Source organism: Scomber scombrus, chromosome 10 (genome assembly GCF_963691925.1).
Source record: "Scomber scombrus chromosome 10, fScoSco1.1, whole genome shotgun sequence".
NCBI lineage: Eukaryota > Metazoa > Chordata > Actinopteri > Scombriformes > Scombridae > Scomber > Scomber scombrus.
Window position 1 is genome coordinate 6,099,294 of NC_084979.1, and position 26,699 is coordinate 6,125,992.

The 26,699-nt window shown below is 40.0% G+C and overlaps 1 protein-coding gene across 1 annotated transcript; it reads right to left on the bottom strand.

The window, feature by feature from the left end:
• Nucleotides 1–227: 227 nt before the first annotated feature.
• Nucleotides 228–18,382, bottom strand: LOC133988049 (carbohydrate sulfotransferase 11-like). Its single transcript, XM_062427576.1, has 4 exons — nucleotides 17,830–18,382; nucleotides 2,864–2,940; nucleotides 1,335–1,499; nucleotides 228–1,160 (listed from the first exon to the last, which is right to left on the bottom strand). The coding sequence occupies exons 1-4, from the start codon at nucleotides 17,921–17,923 to the stop codon at nucleotides 480–482; spliced, it is 1,017 nt and encodes a 338-aa protein (XP_062283560.1). The 5' UTR covers nucleotides 17,924–18,382; the 3' UTR covers nucleotides 228–479.
• Between the last annotated feature and the right edge of the window lie 8,317 nt (nucleotides 18,383–26,699).

Below are 26,699 nucleotides of genomic sequence, written 5' to 3' on the forward strand. Positions count from 1 at the left end.
GTGAGGCGGATTTCACTCACACACAAAACGACAGAAATAAAGGAGTACAAAAAAAAGTGAGGGAGTGAAAGGTTTGCTCTGACAATGTTCTCAAAGAGGAAGTGAAACCAGATGAGTAAAATTAATAAATACTGAATTGTTACTGAAGTTATAAAAGCACACTGAAGTGAAGTGGGTGTCTAGACTTTTCATGGGAGAGTGACACTCTTTCACTGCGATCCTTCTCAGGAAGAGATTTGGTTTCATTTCAGTAACTTCCCTTCACACCAGTTGTTTTTGTTTTTAGTTGTAGTCGTGGCGACAAGTCTGAGCTTGCACACAGGAACGAAAAGTCCATGGCGACCGAAAAAAGTGCAAACGTACCGCCGCGTGTCCTACGAATCAAACGTGGACGACCGTAAAGAGCTTTCCTAGCTCGTGTGATTGGCCCGGTCGATCCGCAGGCGATGATGTCGACCCTCTTTTTCTCCAGCCACTCGTCAAGTCCTGAGATACTCTGGTGTGGAGTAGTTGAAAAGCAGGAAGTCCATCCGGTACAGGTTGAAGAGTTTCTTCTGGTAGAAAGGACTGATGTGTTTAAAGAAGCGTGCTGCCATGTTGCCGTCAGTTCTGGTGCTCTTACCTGACGTCGGAAACTGAAGCGTCCCGTCCACTCCGGCCAATTGGAGCACGGCCTGCGCGTCCGGCTCCAGAGTCTCGTACTTCCCCACCACGTCGTAGTGGATCAGACATGGGTGGCAGAGAGTGTGCACCCGCTCCCAGTGCTCGTTGAAAGGTTCCTCCCGTTGGGTCCGAGGGTCCACGAGATACTGGACAAACTCCTGGAAGGAGACGTCGCTCCCTTGCTCCAGTGCCTCGCGTGCCGGGTCGGCCCGGTGCCGGCGGATGATCTTGGTGCCGTAGCGCTTGTGGAAGGCGGTGTTGTAGCTGCGCGTGAACTTGTTCCGGTAGGCCGACACCAGGCGCTCGAAGGGCTCCCGCACGAAGATGAACTTGAGGTAGCTGCGGAGGCGTTGGTTGATCTCTTGGACTGAGAATTCGGAGAGTGTGCGCAGGTTGCCCGCCACGTGGGCCTCGTTGGCAGGGATGGAGAGGGGGTCTGTGTAGCGGCCTTCGCTGGTCAGGACCATGAGGACGCGCTTCCAGTTGGTGCAGGCGACCTGGACGTGATGAAGACAGATTTAAACCCTTTCAGACATATAAAAAAGTGAGAGCAACTGTTTTTACACACAGAAACAAACTATCATCACTATATAAATAAACCATCTGAATAAGATTATAATGTTTTGTGGTCTAGAACTCCAGCTGCGCTAATTGCTCTGGTGGTGACCAACCTTGGGTACGTAGCAGTAAATAAGACTGTGTTTATCATCCACAATGAGGTGTTTGAGATCCTCTGGTGAAAGCACCCGCCGCTTCCTGGTGTGGCTCAGACACTCCTGCTCCAACAGCTCCCTGCGGCCTGACAGGGACCTTTGAGCTGCCAGCAGCTCCAACTGCTTGTAGAGAGGACGGTGAGGACAATGAAAGAGAGAGGGAGCAAGAGCAGGGGATAGAGGGTTAAAGAGTAACAGACAGAGTTTACATATAAATCTATACATGGGTCAGTGACAAATAAGGGCTGGCAGGATGAGCAATTCAAAAATATCTTAAAAATAGTTTTAAAGCAGCATCAGGTTTATTAAAATGTACATTTAGTATTTGTGTTGCTTTTATGTCATTTGAAATGACATTTGCACCATTTTTTACCAAAAGTAAGACTGAATGCTCCTGAAAATGTCAAATGGTGTAACCACAAACGAATGATATATATTAAACATTTTATCCACCTACAGTGTATTTAAGTGGACTTATACAAATAATTACTTCATTTAAAAAAATGTTTCCTGATCTCCATGATTCCCCAGATTAAATGTAATATTTAGAACAACTGTATTCCTTTAACTTTATTTAATATAAAAAGTTATAATGTAAGATCATGCCAAACTACTGTACTTGATACAGTGTTTTATCGAGGATTTAGTGTTTTTAAGCAAGTTGAATTATTTGGTACAAAGTTTTTATGGTTACACCACTTAGACATTTTTGCCATAATCCTCTAATATATTCTCTAAAAATGGATTAAAAGCAGAAATTTGATGCTGGGTCCACAAAAAACAATGTGTGCAAGTTATTCATACGTTTATTTCCACATTTTAACCCCTTCAAATTTGACTAAACTACATGGACACAAAAAATATCACTGACCCACAAACATACTAATACTTTTTAAACACCTAAAATATTGTACAAAATTTAAAAAATCTGTTTAAAAAATGGACTTATCCACAAAAAGTTATGTTTATTTCAGTAGTGGAAAACTGTCAGCCTTCACATCATTTGCACTTATTGAATGAGACAAAGTCGGCTTCAGTGATTGCGGCGAGTTTACCAGCTAAACTCTTTAATCCTATCGTGTGGTTGTCGGACGTCTGGAGACTCTGCTGACTCGATGTTTGCTTCTCGTGCTGGGAAGTCGGTTACTGAGTGTGTCTGGAAACTGCGTGATGGCTACTTGCCTCTCTGTGATGTGAACTAAATGACGGCCTTGAATCAGTTCTAGAAATCGTTTCCAATCAGCCTAACGCTGTATGTGACAACAAACAGAGGACGGTCAGCCCAACATCCACTGTGATGCCAAAACTGTCATCAAATAACCTGTGCTAAGCCGAGAAGCAGTGCAGAACATTAATGTAAAACCACAAATTGTGGGTTTTGTACAGATTAAAATACAAATGTGTTGATCTTGTAGTCTCTGTGCTAAGCTGAGCCAGCTGCTGCCTGTAGCTTCATGTTGAGGAGTGTGGTTATTGTGTGTTCTCACCTGGTCTCCATTGTAGAGGCTCTGCAGTGGATTCCTCCTGCTTTTCCCTGGTCTGCTGTCGCTCTTCTCACCAGGCTCTGCAGTAAAAGAGAGGGAGAGAGAGGGGGACCAATCAGAAAGCGGCGTGATTACTACAACTCATCATTTCTACTTCTGTGTTATCTGAATGAGCTCATGTTCCAGCTCATTTCCTGCCCTACGTGAGACTCTGACATGGCTAACAGTACAGTGAATCTACACAGTGTTCTATATCAACAGGAGAACGTGTCCAGTGGATTTTCTTAAGTGTTATTTTTATATTAGCCTATGTGACACTTTGCCTGTAATAGCTTTAAATTACAGTGTAAAGACATCCGTAGAGAGTGTAGGGAAGCTCGGTTGGAGCCAACTTTCCAACCCTCCTCTGCTCTCTCTGTCATGACGTGATCCTTTCTTTAAAGAAAAAAAAAAACCTCCCTCTTTTGCTCAGTTTCATTCATAGATTTGATAGGAACAGCGTGTTCTTTTCTAAACGCTCTCTTTTTTTTCTTCCTTCATTTGAATTTTTTTACACTTAAGAAAAAGAGGTCATTTACCCACAGATGACAAACCGGATGTACTAACATTACACAACCAAACAATGCATTCATGATGAGGGACCTGCAGGCTCTGCTGGCTTTTTTTTTTTAAGAAGAAGATATCTGGATGGAGACCTTGTTATCCGTCTCCTCCCTCCTTCCTCAAAGTCTCTATAAACACATCTGTCTTCTCCTTTCCCATCCCCCCCTCCACTCTCCACTCTCTCCTCCTCCACCACCTCCTCCAGCTCTCATCCAGGCCCGGTGTCGGGGTCTGCGACTAATGGTGCCGAGCGAGAAGAAGTGATTTGCTTTGCACATGTGGCTAAACAAAGCCTCAGGTTGTTTTTACGCCGAGTTGGAATGAGAGAAGGGTTGGTGAGGAGAGAGATGTGGAGGGAAATGTGCTTTGTGTGTGTGTATAAGTGTGAGAGGAAGGGGGGGAGGGCCTGTTTGAGTGATGAGAAAACTCCACACCATCATATGGAAAGCATATCACCGAGCTGGCACGTGAAAGAGGTTTATGCTATGCAAGTATGTGGAAGGAGAAAAGTCTGCCTCTCGTGCTGTTTCTCCTCTTTCTTGATGACTTCACATCGGGTGTTTAAAGAAGTTCCACTGTTTTGAAAAAATATAATAAATCTCAGTGTCGGCTCGGAGGCCTCGAGACTCATGAGAAAACATATAAATCACTATTGTGTGTTTGCAGACTCATGTATGAGATTACAATCAGGCTCTTTGAGGAAGCAGAAAACACCCCGAATGGAGAACAAGCAGAGTTTGTGTGGTGACTCTGCAAATCTGAGTGAAGATGATGTGACATGCGGAGTGAAGCTTTCTCTGCTGTCCCTCCTCTCTGCGTGAGCTCACATGAATCATCATAAATCCTCCGCTTCCTCCAGGTGAATCCTGTCACATCATCTGGACATCCAATTCTTGGACTTTTAGAAACTTGCTGAGTGTGTTTTAAGTATGCTTTGAGGTATATTGTGAGTTAAAGGAGGTCTCTGCTAGGATGAGGTTTGGTCCTGAGGTTTTGAGACTTATAAAGCACTTTTGGAGCTTCCAGGTAGAAGTAAGTGTAGATGCTCTCAGCAGCTCTAAGGCGCTGGTCGCTCTCGTCTTAAGCCGCTGAGCCCTGCGCAAACTCGGGACGCTTCCTCAGGAAGCAGGAAAGTAGGTCAGCAGACACTTGTGGCGGCTGCTGAGCTCACATTAATGGCTTATTGTGTCTTTTTCGGAGGGTAAACACACAGCGCGGTGGAAAGGAAATATTTCATTAGGCCTTTTCGTTCAAGATGACATCACGGGTGGGGGAGAAAGGACGGGAAAATGGGAAAGTGAATGTCCAATGCAGAGCTTGTTTAAAAAATGGTCAGGAGGACACTTTTAAAACTCCACTGCACAGTCCAGCTGCAGCTTTTCAATTAATGAACTAATCTCCAACTATTCTGTCAAATCCATTAATTACAAATGATCTGATTCCTGCTTCTCACATGTGAATATTTTCTCTTTAGTCCTCTGTGTTAATAAACTCTAAAGTTTGGCTTGTGGACTAAACCAGAAGGGGTCAAACTCAGTTTAGGTCAAAGGCCACATCCAATCTGATCTCAAGTGGGCTGGACCAGTAAAACCGCATCATAATAACCTCTATAATAACTTTACTGTAATAAACCGTCTATTTAAAACACAGATGAACAGCCTCATGATGAAAAATGAGTGCAATTTCAGTCTTTAACAGATATTTAGCACATAAGCAGCTGATTGATGTTCAACATATGACTGGTTTAAATATGTATTCATTGTTTTTTAAGTGTAGAGTAATTGTATTCTGGTCATGGTGGAAAAAACCCTCTGAAGCAGCATTTTACATGAAGTAGGTTCCTCACAGTTTATCTTGCACCTCTTGGTCTTCACGAGTGCATTAATATTAGGTGTTAAATCCTGAGTAACTGTCAGTTTTAGAATGTCATTCAAGTGTTTGTGTGTGAGGCGGGAACGCAGTCTTGTTTTATTGATGCTTATCACAGAAAAAAAGCTTGTTCACAAAGATAAGTCGTCCCAAACATGCACGATATGTTTGCAGTCAGGTTTGTCAATTTGGGGTTACAATGGTAAAAGATATGGATAAAATGTGTCCAAACTAACCAAGGAAACCTTTTCCTTCAAATCTGAATCATACTGCAAGTCAGTTATCTCAAGTCGGATGTTCACGTGCAGATCAGAGGCCTTGATTGTGAATACTTTTCTCAGTTTTCAAACTTTGCAAAGTTATCCAGTGGGCCGGATTTGACTCCTTGGTGGGCCAGTTCTGGACCGCGTGCCATATGTTCGACACCCATGGACTAAATAGACGTATGAGGATATCACATGGAGCTTTGTTTGGTCCATCAAAATCAATCAATCATGTTGATTCATCAAGAAAATAACAGTCAGATTAATTGATAATGAAAAAATATCATTAGTTGTTGTTCTGAAAAGGTCATGTGATTTGATAGAATACACAATTCAAAACATCAAACATTATAATTGTGAATGTTTGAGCTTTTCTATGCTGTAAAATCTAACAGAGACGAGTTATCATTTTAACATGTCAGCGCTGGTTTGGATGAAATTAAAGAACAAATACCAAGTTGATTAACTAGTTTTAAAGCTGCTCCTGCTTCCAGTCTTCATACTCAACTAAAGCTCATATTTAACAGACAGACATCGATCGTCTCATCTAACTCTCAAGTCATCTAAACAGAGTGCTAATCAGTTTGAAGCTACTTTCATGATGAATTAAACAAAAACAGACTGAAAACAAGCCTGTATATTACCCTAAAATAGAAGGAAGTCACGTCATTTGTACTTCCCAAGCAGCTACAGTAGAATTTTGTACAACATAGTTCCCATCAACTCATGACCTAATCTGAGTATGACTGCACACTTGGAAATGTCAAAAAAGTCCTAAAATGTCTGACATAGACGATCACATGTGAACACGACCTCTACATGTGTAAGTGTGCATGGGTGTGAATGTATGAGCATGAAGTGATGAGGACACTAAAACCCCAATGAACTGCTTTCATATTCTATCTGACAGCTTGCACGTCTCTATAACACATCAGCCAGCCTCATGTCTAATGACGCTTTGTAGCAGCCGTTATCTTCTGTTGTATCAACAAACTTTATCTTGGGAAGGCTTTTCCTCACTCAGTGTTTTTCTTACACAGAAGCTTTCTCAGGCGTCATTATCACTTTTTCTCTTTATCGCGTGCTCGATCACACACACACACACACACACACACACACACACACACAAACCAGAAAACCACCGCTTCCTCTCAGATTCAGGAAGTGACACAATACAGAGGCGGTTGAAGAAGAGCAGAATAGAGGCCCTCCGGCTCTTACTCCACACTCCTCCACCTGACAGTCTGTCTGTTATATTAGCAGACAAACAAGCGTCCATTAGGCGTGTGTACCAGCCTGCAGCTTTCTAAACACAAGCCGCCTGCTTGTGACTAATCAGCTGACAGAGAAAAGGCAAACAAATTGAGTTAATGACTACATTAAGATACTTTCACTTTGTGTGGGCTCGACACATAACGGCCTCTTTTTTTTGTTGTTTTCTATCAAGACAAATCTCTGCGCTTGCTTTCCTTTTATTGTGAAAAACCTCTTCTCCTTGTCTCTGATTGTGATCAAAAACAGAGAGGATTCTGGAGCATCGATACAGTAAATATTTACTTAAAGAGGGAAAATTGCACTTAATTGCACTTGAAATGAAGGCCTGTCTTTACGAGGGTTGCATAATGGGAGATTCCACCAGCTGAGAGAGGAGGAAAAAAACGCCATGTAGGCTCATTTGCTTTGATTGAGGTCTATTAAAAAGGAAAAAAAAGTGTGTTTCAGCATGATACTGAAAGGGAAAATAGGATGTGACAAAGAGAAAACAAAGTGAAGGCAGGAAGAGACAGCAGCAGGGGTTTATCAGGAGTATTCAGGCTCTGTGTTAGTGTTTGTTTGGAGCGTGGTTTGATGGCGTCGCAAACGCAGAGAACTGCAGATGTTGGTGATTAAAGCGACGAGATGAGGCAACTTTACGATCACTGTTATTCTTTGTAGTGCAGAGCAGGCGCTTCCTTTTAATGTGTTTGACCTTCTCTATGTTCACCTTCATTCAAATAGGTCAAAAACAGGACTAAAGTACAACCAGAGCATTTGAAATGAAAAAATAATGATGTCAGAGTTCAGGTTGATTTGACATACTGTATATTATCGAGTACTGCTTACCCTCCTGTTGTCCTTGGGTGACCCGTTTTTAAAAAATGTTTTCAGAAATAGGGGTAGGAAATAGAGCGGTCGTCCACTAATCAGAAGATTAGTGGTTCAATTCCCGGCTCCTTCAGTCTACGTGTCCTTGGGCAAGATACTGAACCCCATATTACTCCCAATGGCTGTGCCAATGGTGTATGAATGTGTGTGAATGTTAGTCTCCATCTGATGAGCAGGTTGACACCATGCATGCTAGCCCCAGTCATCAGTGAATGGATGTTCGTTTGAATGAGTGAATGTGACATGTAGTGTAAAAGCACCTTGAGTGGTCAAAAAGACTAGAAAAGTGCCATATAAGTACAGTCCATTTACCATATATGGATTTATTTTATCTAATTGCCTGAAAAATCCCATGGATGGTTCTATACTGCATTCTTTGCAAGTATATTTCAGTCAGTCCAGACAAGTCAAACAATTTTGACCCTGAAGGAAAACAGGTGTGATTATGTGGTTAAATATTTGCAATGGTTTCAAAACTGAATCCTGACTAAACTTTTACACACACACACACACGTATACATATATACCTCTAATCTTAAATACAGTAAAAATAATTCCAAATTTCTGCTTTTTTTAAACTAAAAAATTAGGTATAATCTCATTCAATTTGCGTACCTATATTAACCATAATTTCCAAAACTTCCAAAAAATGTGTTAGCATGAAGTTACCAAAGTGCATAATACTCGTAGATTTAATGTTAAAGCTGGCTGACAGCATATTTTTCATATTGGTTGATAGAAATAAATCACCAAAAATCATCAAATAAATAACAGTAAAATAAACTATTTCAACCTTGCCAGTGTGAATCCTCATAAATCCCTCAGTGTGAAACGCTCACAGCTGGAGAACTCACACATTTTCCACTGAGTTTAGCGGCATTAAAAAGCAACAGCAGTGTTTAATAATGGTGGAAAAGCACTTATGGTTTGTTGTGAGGGTGTTTTTGGGGATGGGTCTAATTGCTGGTGAGAGCATACATGTAAATGCTTTGGCACTGTTTATAGGAAGGTAATGCTTTAAGTAATAAACTTCATTTATCTCCAGTAAAACGTCTGTTTTACGCTAAGACTTAAAGAAGCTCGGCGCCATTCGGTGGCCAAACAGGGTTTTAAGTAGTGTCACCATACTACCAAGGTTTTGTTATCTTATTTATCCACAACAGCTCTTCATGTCATGGACTCATCTGCTGTGTCTCAAATCTTCTGTATCTTCTTGCACTTAATATTTTGAGAGCTGAGAAGTATGGGAAAATGCAGTGCACTATAAGTACCTGAATGGTGCTCTCAAAATGGTCAAAAAGTTGAGTGTGCAACTATGGACACTTCTCGCCCTCAACAGTCACCATCTTGGCTTCGTAGAAGAAGGGGAAGGACCACTTTTCAAACTGGAAATGGTAGCTGAGGACACTGTAACTATGATGAACATTGATACATTAAACAAATGCATTATGCATGTGTTTTTTGCACTAAGCACCACTATACTGTTGTCACATATAAGCCATCAGGAGGTTTCTTGGGTTGATTTAGCATCTGTAATGATTTGGTACCGCAACAGTAGCGTGAATGGTCATTTTTGGGAAGTACGCAGACCGTCTTTGATTTCAGACAATACTAACCTGTCGAAATTTGAATGCAACACAAGTAAGTTCACAGTGTACTACACAGAAATGTACTAACAAAAGTGCGTAATTTAAAACACAGTGATGGTTTTTGGACTTTTTGTGTTTGTTCTCTTGGTTTCCTGTGTTGTACTTCTGTTCAGTCCTTTTAGTCATTTAGTTCTGCTTGTATTTGGTTGTGCAAGTGTGTTTTCTGGGTTTTGATTTTCAGTTCCCTCCACACCTGCTCTGCATCTGCTTATTCAGCCCTGCCCTCTCCAGTGTCCTCGCAGCCAATCAACTTCCCAGCCTAGGCCTACACTTGTGTCTTGTCACCTGTTGCCCATTCCCTGGTTAGTCCAGTTTGTACTTAAGTATTGGTTTTCTGTTCAGTTGTTGTTGGGTGTTTTGTCTAGTTTCACCAGGTTTCTTTGGGCAAGTCTGACTTTTGGTTTTTGGATACACGTCCAAGCAAATAAAGACAGTTTTCTGCAGCCCTGCTTTCCATGACATTTTAAGGTTGCTTTGACTGTTAAGCTGTATCTTTCAGTACCAACATGTAAACGTTTTCTCAGTAGGAGCGTTCATCTCTCCTGTCACACAACAGCATGTGATGTGTTCAACTAACTCAACCAAACCTCCTATGAGCTATCCCACTTAACTGATAACTTAATAACTACCATAGCTGGTTACAGCTGGCTAGAAATAGGTTTTTTTCTGTGATGTGATTGGTTGTTGGCACATTGACAGGCAATGTATGGTTGTATGGTTAAAAAGTTAAGTCTTCTTAATTTATTTTTTAAAATGTTCTACTTTGTTTTATCAGTTTGTTATCTTGATTTTATGCTTCTGTTTCTTTTTCCCCCATTTTTATTAGTTGTTTTCTCTCGTGTGCATTGGTCTATATTCTTTGTCATTTGTTTGTTTTTGTTCCTTCTCTTCATGTTGTCCTCAGTCTACAGTTGTTCTGTCTTTTTATCAGCTTGTCAATCAACTGTGAAGCACTTTAAACTACATTGACCTGTATAAACGCTGCTATATAAATAAAGTTTGATATTGAAGTTGTTTTCTTGTCAATGAAACTTGCTATCATGATCAGTTTCTAACATTTATATCACCACGCCCTATTTGATATTAATATTTAATAGAAATACTGTGTCACAAGTTTGAGTCTCCTTTCATGTAAGTGTCAGTGCATTATGGTCACTGAACTTCTAATATATTAATAATAAATCAAGTAGCAACAGGAGCTGTAGTTCATTCATCCCAAACCTAAACTAATACATCTCTTCACACCTGAAACAACAGAGAAGATAAAGAGCACAGACGACGTCACTAATGACTCACCTGTAACGGAAAACATGATAATCAGTGCCGAATACCAATGCAGCTGCTTTACAAAAAAGAAAGTAAGCTCTTAGACAGACAGAGAGGCTGAATCTCACCTTTAAGGCACTGAAACCACATCTTTGTCAAGTAGGTTCAACACAGGCCTCCAGCTCTTGTTTCTACACACAAATCCATTTGTGTCTTTTTTTAATGCTTTCTCTTTTCAAAACACTCCTTAATGATAGCAGTTTGGGGAAAAAAAGGGGAGAATGCTAAAAGGCAACGAGCTTAACGATTTTACAAGATGGAGCATGTTTGCAGTAATAACAAATAGACTTTTGATACAGCAGACAGAGCGAGGCGAAACAAAGCGTCCGCAAGTGTAGCATGTGGTGGTGCTGAGCTGTACTCTGTGTACAGCTGCTAGCAGTGTGGGGGACCTTTAAACGCATCAAACAATGCTTGTTTCACAACAGCCGCGCTGATATCGATGTCAGATGATAAAGTGGCACATAAAGCAGCGGTGATGTGTTCAATTATAGTACTGCACGATGTGTGTGTGTGTGTGCGTGTGTGTGTGAACGGGCGTGAACAAATGTGTTTGTGGGTAAATGCGTGTTCTGTGACAAAGATTCTAGTGTATGTTTGTGTCTTTGGTAGGTTTTTGGTAAATAATGAGTGTGTGTGTGTGTGTGTGTGTGTGTGTGTGTGTGTGTGTGTGTGTGTGTGTGTGTGTGTGTGTGTGTGTGTGTGTGTGTGTGTGTGTGTGTGTGTGTGACGCATCAGAGCAGACCTTCATGTGGACTCCGTTTAGATGAATCCATCACTGTCACAAGAACCAGCAGAGTGAATTCTGCTTTTTATGAGCTGGAGTGGTGAGAACCAGCGAGCAAGTTTCCAAATTAGTCAAAAATCTGTTTGAGTTTTTATTAATTGGGCTCAGAATTGATTGGTGTGTGTGATGACGCTATTGTCCCGCGACACTGGGAAAGACGGAGGAGAGTTTTCCCACCCTCGACTGTGTGAAGTCATGTACGAGCTGCCAGGCAAATGAAGTGGAAACGCTGTGGAGTGTGAATGAAGAGAGAAAAGCAACAGTGAATATGTTCAGGATCAGAAACACATCTATTAAAAACAACCCTTGGAACCATTTAAGTTGTGGTTTTACTCCAGGGCAACGTTACTTTGATTAGTGTGACTTTTATCATGTGACCATACCGTGATGTGATATCACCTGTTTGAAGAACGGCAGCCGTTGTACTCTAGGGTTGATTAACTCAGTCATAATTTAATCACCTTTTGATGCGCTGGGTATGTTTAGTTGCTTCTTGGGGACGACAGAAAAATCAAACGGCAGGGCTACTGACTCACAGCTGACGAGTGCTCACACTTTTTAAACTACCCTCCTACACTGAGCTACAATATAATCAAACTACACGCACACACGATACTGCTGAGTCAATCCACCACATAAGAGAAACTGGGTGTTCATCTCTATTTTAGTTCAAATTATGATGTTTCTAATAAGAGAGGCTGACTGGAAGAAGTTTCTCAGTACGTCAAAAAGCTTTTTACACAGTAGGAAGGTTCAGCTCATTAAGTTTGTATTTTTATATTTGGAAGACAAAATGTGAAGTACAGTATCTGAACAGGAAACGAGGTAGACAATCACTGTATCAAGTATCAACTGTTTTCACGGTCGAAACATTTTCCCACCAGCAATCGACTGTGTTTGATGGCAGTGATTACGAGAATTTGATTTTTTCTTATCAGTCAGCTACAAATTTGATGACTTTAAATCTATGCAGGGACAGACCATGCTTAGATAGGCCTGTCACAATAATTACTGACTTGAATTGATTTCAATTTGAAAGTTTGGTGGTTACTTTCAGGGGGAAAAGTTGCTCAAGTTTTAAATTAGTTGCTTTTTTAATTTTCTTTCTTTCCCCCACATTAACCCTCTTTGTTTGCCTATGTATTGTAGCCATGAGTGATGTTCTAAGCAGTGATAATTCACCTGTCATACTGTTTGTCGCTAGGCCTGTCACAATAATGATCCACTTATCGTACAATAACGTTATCAACATCATCATGTCTATATATGGACTTACTGTATGATACATGGACATGACCTTGATCATTTTTCTAACCCCCCTTGCATTATTAAGCTATTATATTATTATTATTATTATTATTATTATTATATCAGTGGTAGAAAATGAAATTCAAATGACAATATCATTTATCGTGATTATTTCTGAGACAATATATCGTCAAATAAAAGTAGTTACAGTGACAGGTTTGTGTTTAGATGCTGATAAATCTCTCGGTGGATGATGTGGTGTTAATTTTGATAGTGACACAACCCGAGTCTCCATGCTTCAGTACAGTCCTGCTGCAGCCATTGTTGGTTTGTGAAGTAGTTTTAATGCACAGCAGCAGCCAGCAGCAAAATCCAACAACTACTGAGCACATTTTTAAATAAATAACATAATAACAAAACATAAAGTGACATGAGGAATGCTGGGACTCAAAGCTGATTCACTATATTGGTGTTTTAATCATTTTGAACACGTGATTTCTGCTATTATACCAGACAAAATGTTCAAACAACTTGCAAATCTCTATTGGTGAGAACACCATATCGACAACTTCATCGGCATGTGCAGGATCTTCAAACACCGCTGATCTAATCTTTAACATTTGCACATTAATGAGGAAGTGATGTTTTTTATTTGAAAAACACCGTCCCAACCACAAAGCTAGATAAATGTGACATGACCTGACTGATGAGTTTTTAATAGCACCCTGGACTGAGTGCCAAACAGAGGGTGTTGGCACAGGAAATCAGACAATGGGAGCATGACAATAATATGCGCTGCACTTCCTGTCCGGTATTACAGAGTATGCTTAATTTGGAGATGTTCCTATGTAAGGCAAGTGTGTGTGTGTATGTGGGTGGGGGTATTTGTGTGTGACCTTTCATATACAGTACATGTCTATTTTAAAACTAATCGCAGATCTCCATCAACACAGTACATGACATTCTTCATAGTGTATGTTTTATAGTCACTGTCAGTTTTTAGAAGTACTTTTTGGAGAAGCTTTGAGAGAAATGAATTGAGCAGTGTGTGTCAACCTTACACTGAATTACAACATAGATGTAGAAAGTGCTTCTCCTGCAGAAAAATGTGTGTGAGTGCTGACAGCGGAAATAAATCAAAAAGCAGTGCTGATAATGATACAGACTTGTTGGGCATCCCCATGTGTATATACTGAATTTGGTTACCAGGGATACAAGATACGGCAGTTAATAAGAAATATGGTGGTGTTTTACTATTGACTACCATGTGGGACTATATTGGTGCCAGGGTTCAGTGTGCTGTGTACCTTTTCCAACATATCTTGTATACAGAGTTTCATTTTATTGAAGACAACAGAAAGACACAAACATTGCTCTCACAGACTTTCCATTATAAATCTTAATATTTTAAAAGCAATTATATAAAATCTGTGGAATATGGTACAATGTCTCCTTTACATTGACTGCTTTGGGATGGTTGTGGTTTCTGGGTAAGGGGGTAAGCAGCCACACATTTCTCCGTTTCTCTGTTTAGCATTGTCAGGTTAGGCTAGAGAGCTAACCTCCTTCACTTTTCCAGCAGTCAGGGAAACAGCAGACTTTTCGTTAATTTTGAGGAGCAGCAGCATTTATTAGCTGCCACACTGTAACCTGCACTGTACAATTTATACCAGACTAACAATTTACTGCTAATCTGCTCTGCTCGCATTCACCGTCACTTCTCTACCACTCACTAACACACTGCCAATGCTACCAAAAAATTAACATTTGGCATTATATTTGGCATTAAACAAATACTGTTTTTTGGCCTGGTGGGGGTTCCTGCCATGCCTATGTATTTACTGAAGAAACACAGTGGTAGAAAGAAGAAAAGTCATAGCATAAATGGCCTTAAGTTGCTGAACATTTTGATATTTGAAGGGTTTCACACTGTTGTGTATACTGTACAATTAATACCAGACTGACAACTTGCTGCTTATCTACTCTGCTCACATTCACCGTCACTTGCTACACATTACACACTTCCTTATTCCGTTTAAGAGCAACACTATTAAAAGTTTCCCGGTCAATGACACACGGGTTGACAGGTTTGGACTAACTGACGAATGAATGGACGTTTGGCAGTATTTTTAAAATACTGTTTTTTTGCCTAGCCCTTCCTGCCAACCCTTTATACTTACAGAGGGTTAGAATGTGGTAGAAAGAAGAAAAGTCACAGCATAAATTATGTTAAGTTGCTGGATATTCTGATATTTGAATGGTTTCTGTGACTCAAAGTGTGCAGAAGTAGCTATCTATCGACAAACATACAGAAGCATAATAATGTTAATAAAGACTTTGAAGAAGAAAGGTTTGAATGTGTCGGCACTCACACTACTTATTTGTAAATCAAGAGACTGGGATGGTTTCCACAGTAACGTAGTAACACTAAACATTATCAAACTCGTTACCAACAGCACTGTTTCTTCTTTCTTCCCCCAACCAGACGCCCTCCTCTTAATCAACAATCAGGCTTCATTATTACTGGAAGCAAACATACTTTTCTCATCTACTGATGCTGGGTAGGTTACAGGCTTTAATCACAGTTCTTTAACTTAGGCTGAGATAGAGAAACATTACTATTTTTTGCTTCTTTAATCAATAAAGCCTGATATAAATACTGTTCCACCCAAGTCACAAAACAATGAATCCGCTGTCATACCATAAACTGTTCTAACAGTTACATGAGTGTCATGTTCTAGCTTTAAAACTTTTGCTTTGATGCTGTTGTTCATCATTTGTGATGAGGAAAAAAATCAGATTTCCACACAGTCAGAGAAAGAAAGAGGAGAAAAAAAGTCCCTCTGTTTCCATTACACTTGTGTATTGAGGTCATTTAGAGACAAGAATCTTTAGAAGTGTACAGTCTGTCTTGCTATCACCCTGTGTCACTCTGTTTATAAAGATGTGGCTTTAAAAAAAATAAATGCAATTTGACTGACAACATGCACGTTGACTCAGTAACTTTTGGGGGGGCTCTAATCTGCAACTATTTTGATGCCATCTGTGATAATAAACTGATTATCTTTTAGATTTCAGACTGTTGGTTGGACATTTTTCACTATTCTGACATTTTATTGACCAAACTGGCAGATTAATAAATAATCAAAATAATCAGTAGTATTTTGCCCCCTTATAAAAAACTCAACACTCTCCCACATTTTCAATAACCACCCAGTTTTTGGTATAGTATTACCAGCAGGCCTACATAAAGTGTGACTATATAAGTCCTTGTCCGTAACATCAATTTCTTCTTTAAAAAGTCATGCTGGGATTTGAATGTTTTTTTACTGCTATGTGAAGCGTGTACAAATGAGGAATAAACTGTTAAATAGATTGAATAACTTCACTGATCCTCATACTGGATAAACAGTCACTTTATAAAAGGAGGCTTTAACAAAAACTGATTTGGATTAGATATTTGATGTAAAAAAAAAAAATGTATATAGGCATATATTTTCTATTATTTAAAGTCATAAAACATATATACTACAACACACTTGAACAAATTTACTTCAACCTGCTCTTGTAAGATCAAAACAGAGAAAACGGAAGCGAGAAACTGAAAGCGGTGGAGAAAGACAAGAGAGAATAAAACTAAACAAGAAATGTGGCGTCTGTTTTTAAACCGTCACAGACTAAGATACACACACATGCACACACGCACTCAGTCATTAAGGAAAACCCGTGCGTTGTTGACATCCTGTGAATTAGTCCTCTCTAATGTGGCTCCACCACGCTTTTCATGTGGCCTGCACGGTAACTGGTGGAGCTGTAAAGCAGACAAGCCCAGGCAGGGTAGACAGTATGGGTATCCACCTACAACCGTGAGGTGGAGGGAGGAGGGAGAAGGGAAGGGGGGTTGCTTGTAGGTTTTTGTTCAACAGGTGGTTTCGTGTGTCTGCTACTGACAGCTCGGCATATATTTATTGTGTTGTGGTCTATAAAAGTTGATTTATTTCTGTGGTTGTGAACCGTTTACTTGTGTAGAGGGCACTGGAGACAATTCAGCTGTGGGGTATCATTTGTTAAATGCACACAGGTTAATTTTAGGCAAAGATTTGAATTCGGTGTGATTATGCTTTTTAATCTTTTAACCTTTCACCATCATTATCTTTTATATTATGACGTGTGCAGAGTGACAGACGATGATGATTCAGTACATGTCTTGACAAGTGTTGCACCAAAGTTGCAGACTTCACTCAGAGCACACTGTGCAGACTTTATGACATACTTATTTCAGAGAAAGCCCACAGTGATTCATAAAGCTCCTCTTAACCTACAACATCACCAAAAACCGAGCACTGGCTTCTCCTCTCTGCCCCAATTATCCTCATTCTCTCTCTTCTTTACTATCCACGTAGAAAAACAGCTCTTTTGTATCAAATGACTCTTTCTACTTCTCTTCTTTTCCCCCTGTGCCATTTTTGGCTTCAGCATGTGTGGCAAGCGCAAATCAATCATGTCTACTTCTCCTTTTCTCTTTATCTGAGATCTGACTCCTCTCTCCCTGGATGTCTGCAGTCCCCTGGGGGCCAAAATCTGTCTTCCAATATCCAGGCTCAGCCAAAGAAACAAAAGGAGAAGCGAGAGAAGAGAGGAGGGTTGAAGTGGAGGAATGCAGGGGGTCTCTAGGAGGGGGGGGGGTCTCAAAACATTCCACTGTTCACAGTGAGCTTATTCATACTTCATGTCACTCACATTTCATTATGCCTCGGCACACTGCCTCTGCTTCACATATGCACACAGGTGTGTTCAATATGTTAAAAGTTATGTCAACCAAAGATGCACAACCTTTGTATCTAAGCTACACCTAAGCTAAGGTTGATGTAACTGCATTACGTGTATACTATATAGGCTAACGTATATGGTGAAATGTGAGACTGTTATTACTATAAGGTTAGAGTTTTCTTTTATAGCCACTGCATTACATTTAAAGCCGCATTTCTCTTTAATTTAAAGATACATGTTATTTAATAAATGCAGTAGGGTTAGTCTGGTTATTTTTTGCCGAACAGTACAGTATGTGCTCGGTCTTACCTGGCTTGGTGATGCTCTGGAAGTAAAGCACGAGTACGAAGAGCGAGCAGAGGCACGTCGCCAGGAACAGGCGTCCTCCTCTGGGCATCTTCATCCTGAAACCCGGCTCTTCTGGCGGAGCCCCCGACCCCTCGTCGCTGCCTCGACACTGTTCATACGAAACCACCCGGCGGAGGATAAAAATACTCACGGAAGAACGAAACTATTTTCTTAATTGAGGGAAACGGAGAGGAAAAAGAGACGCTGCCGTCCATCCAAGAGTAACGTTAGCTTGGCTACTGAACGACACCGTAATTAGCCGTTAATTCGGATGTGAGAGGGACGTGAGCCCCCAACTGCCCGCTATGTTTCTGCCGGTATTTGAGAGAAACGTTACCTTAATAACGCTGACAAATGAAGCAAGGTCAACTTAGATAAGACATTAAATAATTTTATGTTGATATTACAACACCTAGAGGAAAATGAGAAGTTGAATAAACAGTTTTGCTCCCTCCAGGGTCTAACTGTTACCAAAAAGCAAATGTGCCTGAACTTAGTCGAAGCTACAAAAACTTCTCCGCCAAACATGGACGGGGCACCATGCCATGACGTCACGCCCACCCCTCTCTCACCCGCTCTCCTCCTCCTCCATAGGTTGAATGCTGCCTTTACGTAGTGCCGGAAATACCAAAACTACACTGAGAAAGTCGAACTTTCCATATTATTAATGCTCAGCTGTCAGGTGTGGTGTATAGTATCTGTAGCGTAAGAAAGATGTGTCATCGCTTTGTGATAAAATAAAATAATAAAAAATACAGTCAACATTTTGGCCTATGATCAAAAGTTACCTTGCGTCCACCATATTTCCATTACGAGCAGTCTGCACAACACCGGTATGTCTGACTATAAATGTCAGAAAAGGGAACACTTGAAGGCAGCAGAATTGTCGCGCACAGAGATTTCAACATGGACAGAGTGTCCTGTCTCATACAGCAACTGACAGTTAAATTCATTGCAAGTGGCGCTGGCTGCAAAACGTTTTATTAAGTAAATTATATAAAAGTCAGAGAAACATGAAGCTTGTTGCAGAAAATAAACACACTGTATAGGAAGCTATTTAAATACATTGCCTGCAGTGAAATATGATTAAAATATCTGTAGTACAAGTTGTCAGACCCATTTCAAATTGATTGAAACCCAGAAGCTTCCATATTTATATCAAGTCAATGAAAGCCACATGCTTGTGCTACTGCAGTAGCCATTGACAGTTATTTCTTTCTTTGTGTATACATAATATGTTCTGTTTGAACTGCTGCGGATGAAGACTTTTAATTCCAACCAATATTATATATATTACATTATATAAAATAACTCAACAACTGTATTTTCCTTTATTCTTTGGCTGTTTAATGCAAGTCCCTTACTGCAATGTGTGTTCAAATTCCACTCATCTAGACCTTCTAAGCTTGTAATTAATGTCATAAATTGCATTTTTTTCCAGTCTTTTTCATACCAGAGTCAATACCCCTCTTTGATTGGGAGCACATTCCAATGCACGGCCTCACAGAGCAGTTAATAGAGGAGAAACTTTTTAACTAACCGAGACTAATGGCAAAAATAAAGTTAGAGGATGTTTGAAAACGCAGTTATGGCCTAAAATAATTCAGTATGTAGATCAAGTCTCTCGGAGCAAGATCTGCTGTGTGTGCAATGCCCCACAATAGAGTATCACACAGCATTCAGTATCAGTCAGATTTATTTACTTTATAAAGTATATTTCAATCAGAGATCGACTCAGCATGCCTCACTTGAAAAATGCAGTAACGCATGAGAACTGCTTTTTACACGCATATCCAGATAGTAGACTTTGCATGTACGTACTGTTGCTTTCACAAAAAATGCTAATCAGAGTCCAAGGACGTGGCAGAAAGTGAGCTGCTAAGGAAGTGCCAGGTCAGCGTGTGAGCAACATATCCATTCGTGCTGCCATAACTAAGAATGGTGTAATTACCACATGCCCATCATTAGACCTACAACACGCAATGCCTCCCGGTTTCTTGGAGACACTTTACAGATTTCAGACTTGAGAATGAGAGAGGCATGGTTAGGGTTGACTTGGCAAATGTTAGCTTTTACCACAGAACTCTCACCAAGATATGGTTGTTTGACCACCCACACGGATCAACCCAGACGTATTGGACTATCACCACCAGCCCACTGACTAGCACTGTGGGCAATGGCTGCTGCTTGTGGAAAATGGATGTGAGTGATTAATTCTTATACATTAATTTGTATTACAAATACATTAATTCACTAAGCTGCATGTGTTTGGACTGTAAGAAGAAAAGTGTCTGAATCTGTGTAATTTAGCTTTTGATTTATAATCACTGACTGTAAAATAGTAGTCAGGCTGTGGAGATTTGTCTTCTGTAAGTTACTGTATCAAACCTGCCATGAAATGACAAATGATTATCAGACACGCTGATGCAAACAGCTAAGTTGACATTAGGTCTATGCTTGTTAAGGCTTCAGCAGAGATCAGGGGAACTTCATTTTGATTAGATTTGTAATCATTCCTCATGTTCATACTGGGTATTAATTCCCCTTCTAATGTGCTTTCAGTGTTAAGTGATGGGGGCCAAAATCCACAGTGTGTCCACAAAGTCATTTAGTGCATTTACAAGTTGATGTGAAGCTAATATGAGTCTTCAGCTGTCTGAGTTAGTCATATCAAGTGGATATCTGCTCAGTCTTTAGCAGTGAATTCCTTCTTTGTGTTTCCCAACAGACAGTGTTTCCCCGTTGAGTTGCATAGGAAGTAGGCCTAGTAACAAAAACAAGGACTTTGGCACTAAAAAGACTGTAACGTTGAAAGATATCTACTTAATTTGACTCATCTGGACAGCTAAAGTTTCATATTAGCTTCAGATAAACTTTTAAATGCATTTTTGCACAGGAGGAGGACTATATATTTTGTCCCCCATCGCTTACAGTGCATTATGAAGGATATTCTAATGGCCAGTATGAACAGGAATAAGGATTATGGCAAGAAAAAAGTATATTAACATTAATTTGGGCTCTTGACTGTTGTTTTAAGACAGACTTGAAAAATAGTGAACCCATCTTTTAAGTTTGCAGCTACAGCCAGGAGTCTATTAACCTAGCTTGGTGTAAAGGCTGGAGGCAGTGGAAAACAGCTAGCCTGGCACTATCAAAAGATTTTAAAAAATAACAACTTTAATGTTTATAAGTGAGCTTTAGACATGTTGCATGATAATTTTTAGCACTGGATTAAAAAGTGTCAGTGTATCTGTTTCACCAGACTCCAGTCTTTATGCTAAGCTAAGCTGATTAGCTCCTGGCTTTAACTAATGTGCAAACATGAGTGTGGTGCTTTACTCTTGGCATAATAGCAAATGAGTTTTGAGAATTGTTGCCAAAATGTTGAACTATTCCTTAAAGAAAATGTCATGGCTTGATTGTTTTTTGTTACTCAGTTATTTGCTTTTGCTTGCTTCTGGGTTTTGATTTGCGGTTTGCTCTGTATTTCCCCTCCATGTTACTGCACTCCTCCTCAGCTCATTTCTCTCTCCACACTTGCCCTGCATCAAGTTCGTGAGTCCTGCCTTGCCCTTTTCCTCCAGCCTTCACACCTGTCCTGTATCCGTCTCGTCAGCCCTGCCCTGTCTACAGTCCAGTGTCCTACCAGCCAATCAACTCCCAGCCTGCAATTGTCTAGTCGCCTGTTCCATATCAACGTATTAGTTCTGTCTGTACTTAAGTCTGGGTTTGCAGTTTGGTTCTGTTGATTCCTTTGTTTAGTTTGTTCAGCTGTGCTCTTTGGTTTGCACATCCCAGAAATAAAGACCATTTCCTGCGCCCCTGCTTTTCTCCTTCAGTCTTTTGCATTTTGGCCCACCTGATCCACTGTTCCATGACAGAAACGCTAAAATATGTATATATTCAACAGACTGAGGGAAAAAATGGATTACTTGAGTGTAAAAAAAGTTGAGTAGTTCATTAATATCTGCTGTCCTGCAGGACATTTATCTGGCACTGAACAAATGGGGAAAAATGTTAGGTTGAATTGAGCTTTTTCACAGCAGACATTTCAACCTGTCAAACCCAGGTGTGACCAATAACATTATTAAATGCTGCTTTCCACCGCAGTAATTGCTGAAATGAAGCCATAATTCAGAGCAGTGGTCAACAACCCTGCTCCTGGATAGCTACTGCCCTGCATGCTTTAGGCATCTCTCACTTTGACACACCTGATTCTAATTGTGAACTAGTTATCAAGACCTTGACAAGCTACAGCTGCTTGATAACGATCCAATAATTAGAACCAGGTGTGTTAGAGTGGGGCGATACCTAAAACATGCAGATCTCCAGGAGCAGGGTTAGTGACCACTGCTTTAGACAAATCCAAATGTCCACTGTGAAAAAGATCCATGAATGTAATACAATTGGGAATAATAAAGTGACAACAGTCCTCCTGACTCTGGCGGGGTAGCAAGATTTATTTTTGGCCTCCAAAGGAAGGCATGCCAGGCTTGCAATTATCTTGTCAGCATGCAACTAAACACACATTATACTAACACTAATGATTATTCATTTTGATTGAATTTAGTGTTTTTCAATTTGTTTTATTTGAAAAGGGAAAATGTACATTAATCATCAATCAACAAATGTAAATGCCTGAAAGCTAGTTCTCATCAGCCGTCTGCAGATTGCAGTGTTGATGTGTTTTTATAAGTGCTCTGGGGAGATTTTGTCAACACAGTCCATTTTTATTCTCTTTGGATTTTGAATTTTCCATAATCCTGTCCACATGTGAATTATAATGTGAATAAATCTCTCAAACAACCAGTAACTTCCACCAAACCAACTATGACACAGGTTGTTTTGGCACACATGTCTAATCAATACAACTCATTTAAAAAAGAAGAAATCAAAGGATTTGTGGCTGATGGAACTGTAGGAAAGTAAATGTTTGCAGTTTTCCATCTAGCATGTGCAGGTCTTGCACTGCAGTTAGCGGTTAGCTTCATTACAACCCTTTGATCTCATATGGTTTTCTGTTTGTGGTCCTGGGATGGGCCGGGATGGCTGGCCTAGTGTGGAGACATCCCCTGTAAAACTAAAAGACAATAATAGGGCCTTTAAAACATGCTGTACGACATGAAGGGCTATTTTCCTGGACATGAACTAAACGTCCGTTTTTAAGTCTTAGAAAAGATTTAATCATAAGCCTGTGATTCCAGCCTGTAATACACCGACTGTATAATATCAGCTTGTTTCAGACAACCATGCACAAATGAGCTGGGGCCAGGTCGCAGGAAATGTGTAGATTTGTCATCATACTGTACACTGTCTGCTGACCATGCCTCTACATCTACATAGATGCTTTAATTTGATACATGCTCACAAATGAGACCAAATCAGGTTTTTCTAATCACACTTACAGCCACAAAGGTTTTAAAATCATTAAAACAATACCTAAAAATGACCTTCCATCTACTAATCCTTCGACCCTTTTACTGAAAGTGTGAACAAGGGAAAAAAACTCCCACAATGACCTCATGACATGAACAACTTCGCTTTTACTTTAATGTTCCCTGTATAATGACTATGTGCTTTTTTAAAATGCATGCAACCCACTAATCTAGACAACATCAATACAACCAAATGATCCTGCCTGTGTAAATATGTTACATGTAGGAGCACTCTGCTGCACATGTGATCATAATGACCTGGGTTCAAACCCAACCATGATCTTGTACATCATGTGCCCCACTCTTTTCCAATGGAATTTGTTTATACTGTCCAAGAAGGGTTACAATCCTACAAAGACTTACGTATCTATGTCAAGCATATGTGTTTTTAATGTCTACTGAGATGACACTTACAGTATGTTTTTGTAGCCCCATTTGTGACTTAGCACTCTGTATATTACTCTGTAATTTGGTTGCATATTTAGTTTTGCCCCATTCAAACATTTTACAATTATGGGCAGAAAGCAGACATCTGTGAAATAGCAAATACTGTGCCTCTGAGGACTCAACCTGTGGCTGGATAACAGGTTTGCACAGGGAACGCTTTGTGAGCAAATCATGGAGTAACGTAGGGAGTGCTGAGTTATAAAAATGGAGGTAATGTTTAGGGTAGATAACTGAACTGACAAATGTGACATAAGCTTGCTAATATCTTACCTGTTTAGATAAAAAAAGTAAAAAAGGTCATATAGAATATAATCAGCACTTCTGACCTAACACTTAATCAAAATGCTGTTTAAAAATGACTAAAACTTGAAATATTTTGAATTACAATGTACAAATATAGCACAACCTACTTCAAATACAATACAAATCATTAAGTCAATAACATCAGACTGAATGACTCAATGAGGTTGGTTACTTTAGCGTAATCAGATACTTTCCATTAATTTTAAACTGCATTTAAACTCTGAAACACACTTACAGTATTGCACTCATGTATAGCAGGCATGGAGCACAGTTATAGTTATATTTAGACATCAGTCAAGACATTCTTTAAGTTTTAATATCACACCCAATTAAAAAAAATTGCTAGTGGGAAATAGTTGCAAAGAACACACATAAACATTTTATGAATACTTGGGATTCAATTCTGAACAGGTAAATCATTTTGCAAGAAAGAAAGAAAAAAAGTCTGTATTTGGTTGCTATTGCTGTAGTTCACACTGCTGAGACATTTGATCTCTCCCCCTCTCTCTGCTCTATGTGATGAGGCTGTTTAGTCACCCTATAGGAGATATTTGGGCTGAGAAAAAAACTTTTATTGAACCATTACCAGCACCATGGAAAGCTTGAATCACACTGTGTGTGTGTGTGTGTGTGTGTGTGTGTGTGTGTGTGTGTGTGTGTGTGTGTGTGTGTGTGTGTGTGTGTGTGTGTGTGTGTGTGTGTGTGTGTGTGTGTGTGTGTGTGTGTGTGTGTGTGTGTGTGTGTGTGTGTGTGTGTGTGTGTGTGTGTGTGTGTGTGTGTGTGTGTGTGTGTGTGTGTGTGTGTGTGTGTGTGTGTGTGTGTGTGTGTGTGTGTGTGTGTGTGTGTGTGTGTGTGTGTGTGTGTGTGTGTGTGTGTGTGTGTGTGTGTGTGTGTGTGTGTGTGTGTGTGTGTGTGTGTGTGTGCATGTTAAGTGCTGAAGCAGAAGAAATTTAAGCAAACAGATCCCTGTGCACTGTTTCTAAAAATGCTAAGGGACTCGCTCTCGAAAGTCTCGTAAACTTGCGTGTTTATAACTTTCAGAAATCTTCCAAAATAAAACTGACCAGCATTACATGTCTTTTAATAGGGTGTTGTATAATCAAAAGACGCCAAAACACCTTCACTTTCCTTAACTGTCTGAAACGCCATCCCTCCATCCACAAGGAATGACATCATCTGATGATTGGTTGATGATTCTGGAAAATACCATCTCTCACATGGAGTACTAAACTCTCTGAAGAGTTCAGCTGGGCCATATGGGTTAGCTTTTTTGTTTTTCATGGTCTTCAAACCATTTGGTGACCATTTGTGGTTCCTGCAGATTAGGGGGAGTAGTTGGCAACCATTAAGGCTCACATCTCTTCTGAAGGTGTTTGGTGAGAGCACAGACTGATCCTTTGTATTCTTGCCCTTTGAAGAACAGACAAAATGCATGTACTGGGGTTGTGTAGCAGCAGTTTTGGTCAAGTAGAACCTGACTGCATATTTATTGTTTACATGTTTAATACCAGATACAATACAAACAAGTTTTAGAGGCAAATTATCACATGAAAGAAGTGATTTTAGAAGGTTTATTGAGGCTATTTGGAAAAGGGAATAAAGCAAGATAGTGTGGATGAATACATTTTACTCCCCCTTGTAATATCTGGCTCTGTAGCTGCAAAATGCTTCACTACAAAGACCAAGTTACAATACACTACCTGCTCAGGATCAACTTGGGACAAGCTGGTGAACATAATGAAGCATTTAGCAGCTAAAGAGCCAATTATTTCCCTCAGGAGTAGAGAGCAAAAACAGAGCTAAAGCAGAGTGAATATGGCCTTACATTCAAGGTGTTCAGAAATACAACTTTGATTGAATGATAATTGTTGCTCCATAACTAGCTAGTTTGCCATATCAATTTGAAAATTCATCATATATCCACTTTGTGTTTCCAAATTATGCCCTCGGATCCAGAATCTGTGTGTGAATGGACCTTCCTTGGATGGACTGCGGTGACCACATCCGCCCAGTAAACTGAATTTTATCTAGATATAACCACAGAATGTTGCTTGACTGCTCAATCTCAGTGTTGGTTTTAGATGAAAGCACAATGGATGCGAAATTACTCATAAAAGCTGTGAAACTCCAAAAACACAAAGCTAAAACAATTAAACTGATTTGGCTATCGTTAAATCTGCTGTTACATCTACATAAAATGGAATTTACTAGGCGCATGTGGTCACCATGTCCAGTTTACACATTGAGGGTTTTTCTACCATGTGACCCCCCTGGGGGTGCTGTTGGTGCCCCCAGGTGGCCAAAAAAAAAATAAAAAAATGAATGCAAGTTTAAAACAGCTGCAGGTCTGACATGGAACCAAAACAGTGAACAGCAGAGGGATACTGGTTTATAATTCTCTGTGGATTCATCACTGAGTGACACCGTCCAGATTACACAGCTGCTTTAAGTCAAAATAAAAAGTGTTTAAACATTACTGAGTCACTCATGTTAGTCGGGATAAAGAAATGTTGGCAAGAGGAAACAATTACACTTAATTTAAACATCAATCCAATATGTCAATGAAAATCAATTTTTAAGTGTCTGACAGAGCTTAGATATATGAACACATGACAGAAAGATTGTCTCCCAAGCTGATTAGCAAAA

Bases quoted from the DNA above. Each gene is read 5' to 3' on its own strand.
- LOC133988049 (XM_062427576.1), bottom strand. From the start codon at position 17,923: ATGAAGATGCCCAGAGGAGGACGCCTGTTCCTGGCGACGTGCCTCTGC. The intron at 1,500-2,863 runs GTGAGAACACAC...CCTCTCTACAAG, and splicing joins GCCTCTACAATGGAGACCAG to CAGTTGGAGCTGCTGGCAGC. The intron at 1,161-1,334 runs GTTGGTCACCAC...CATCACGTCCAG, and splicing joins TTTACTGCTACGTACCCAAG to GTCGCCTGCACCAACTGGAA.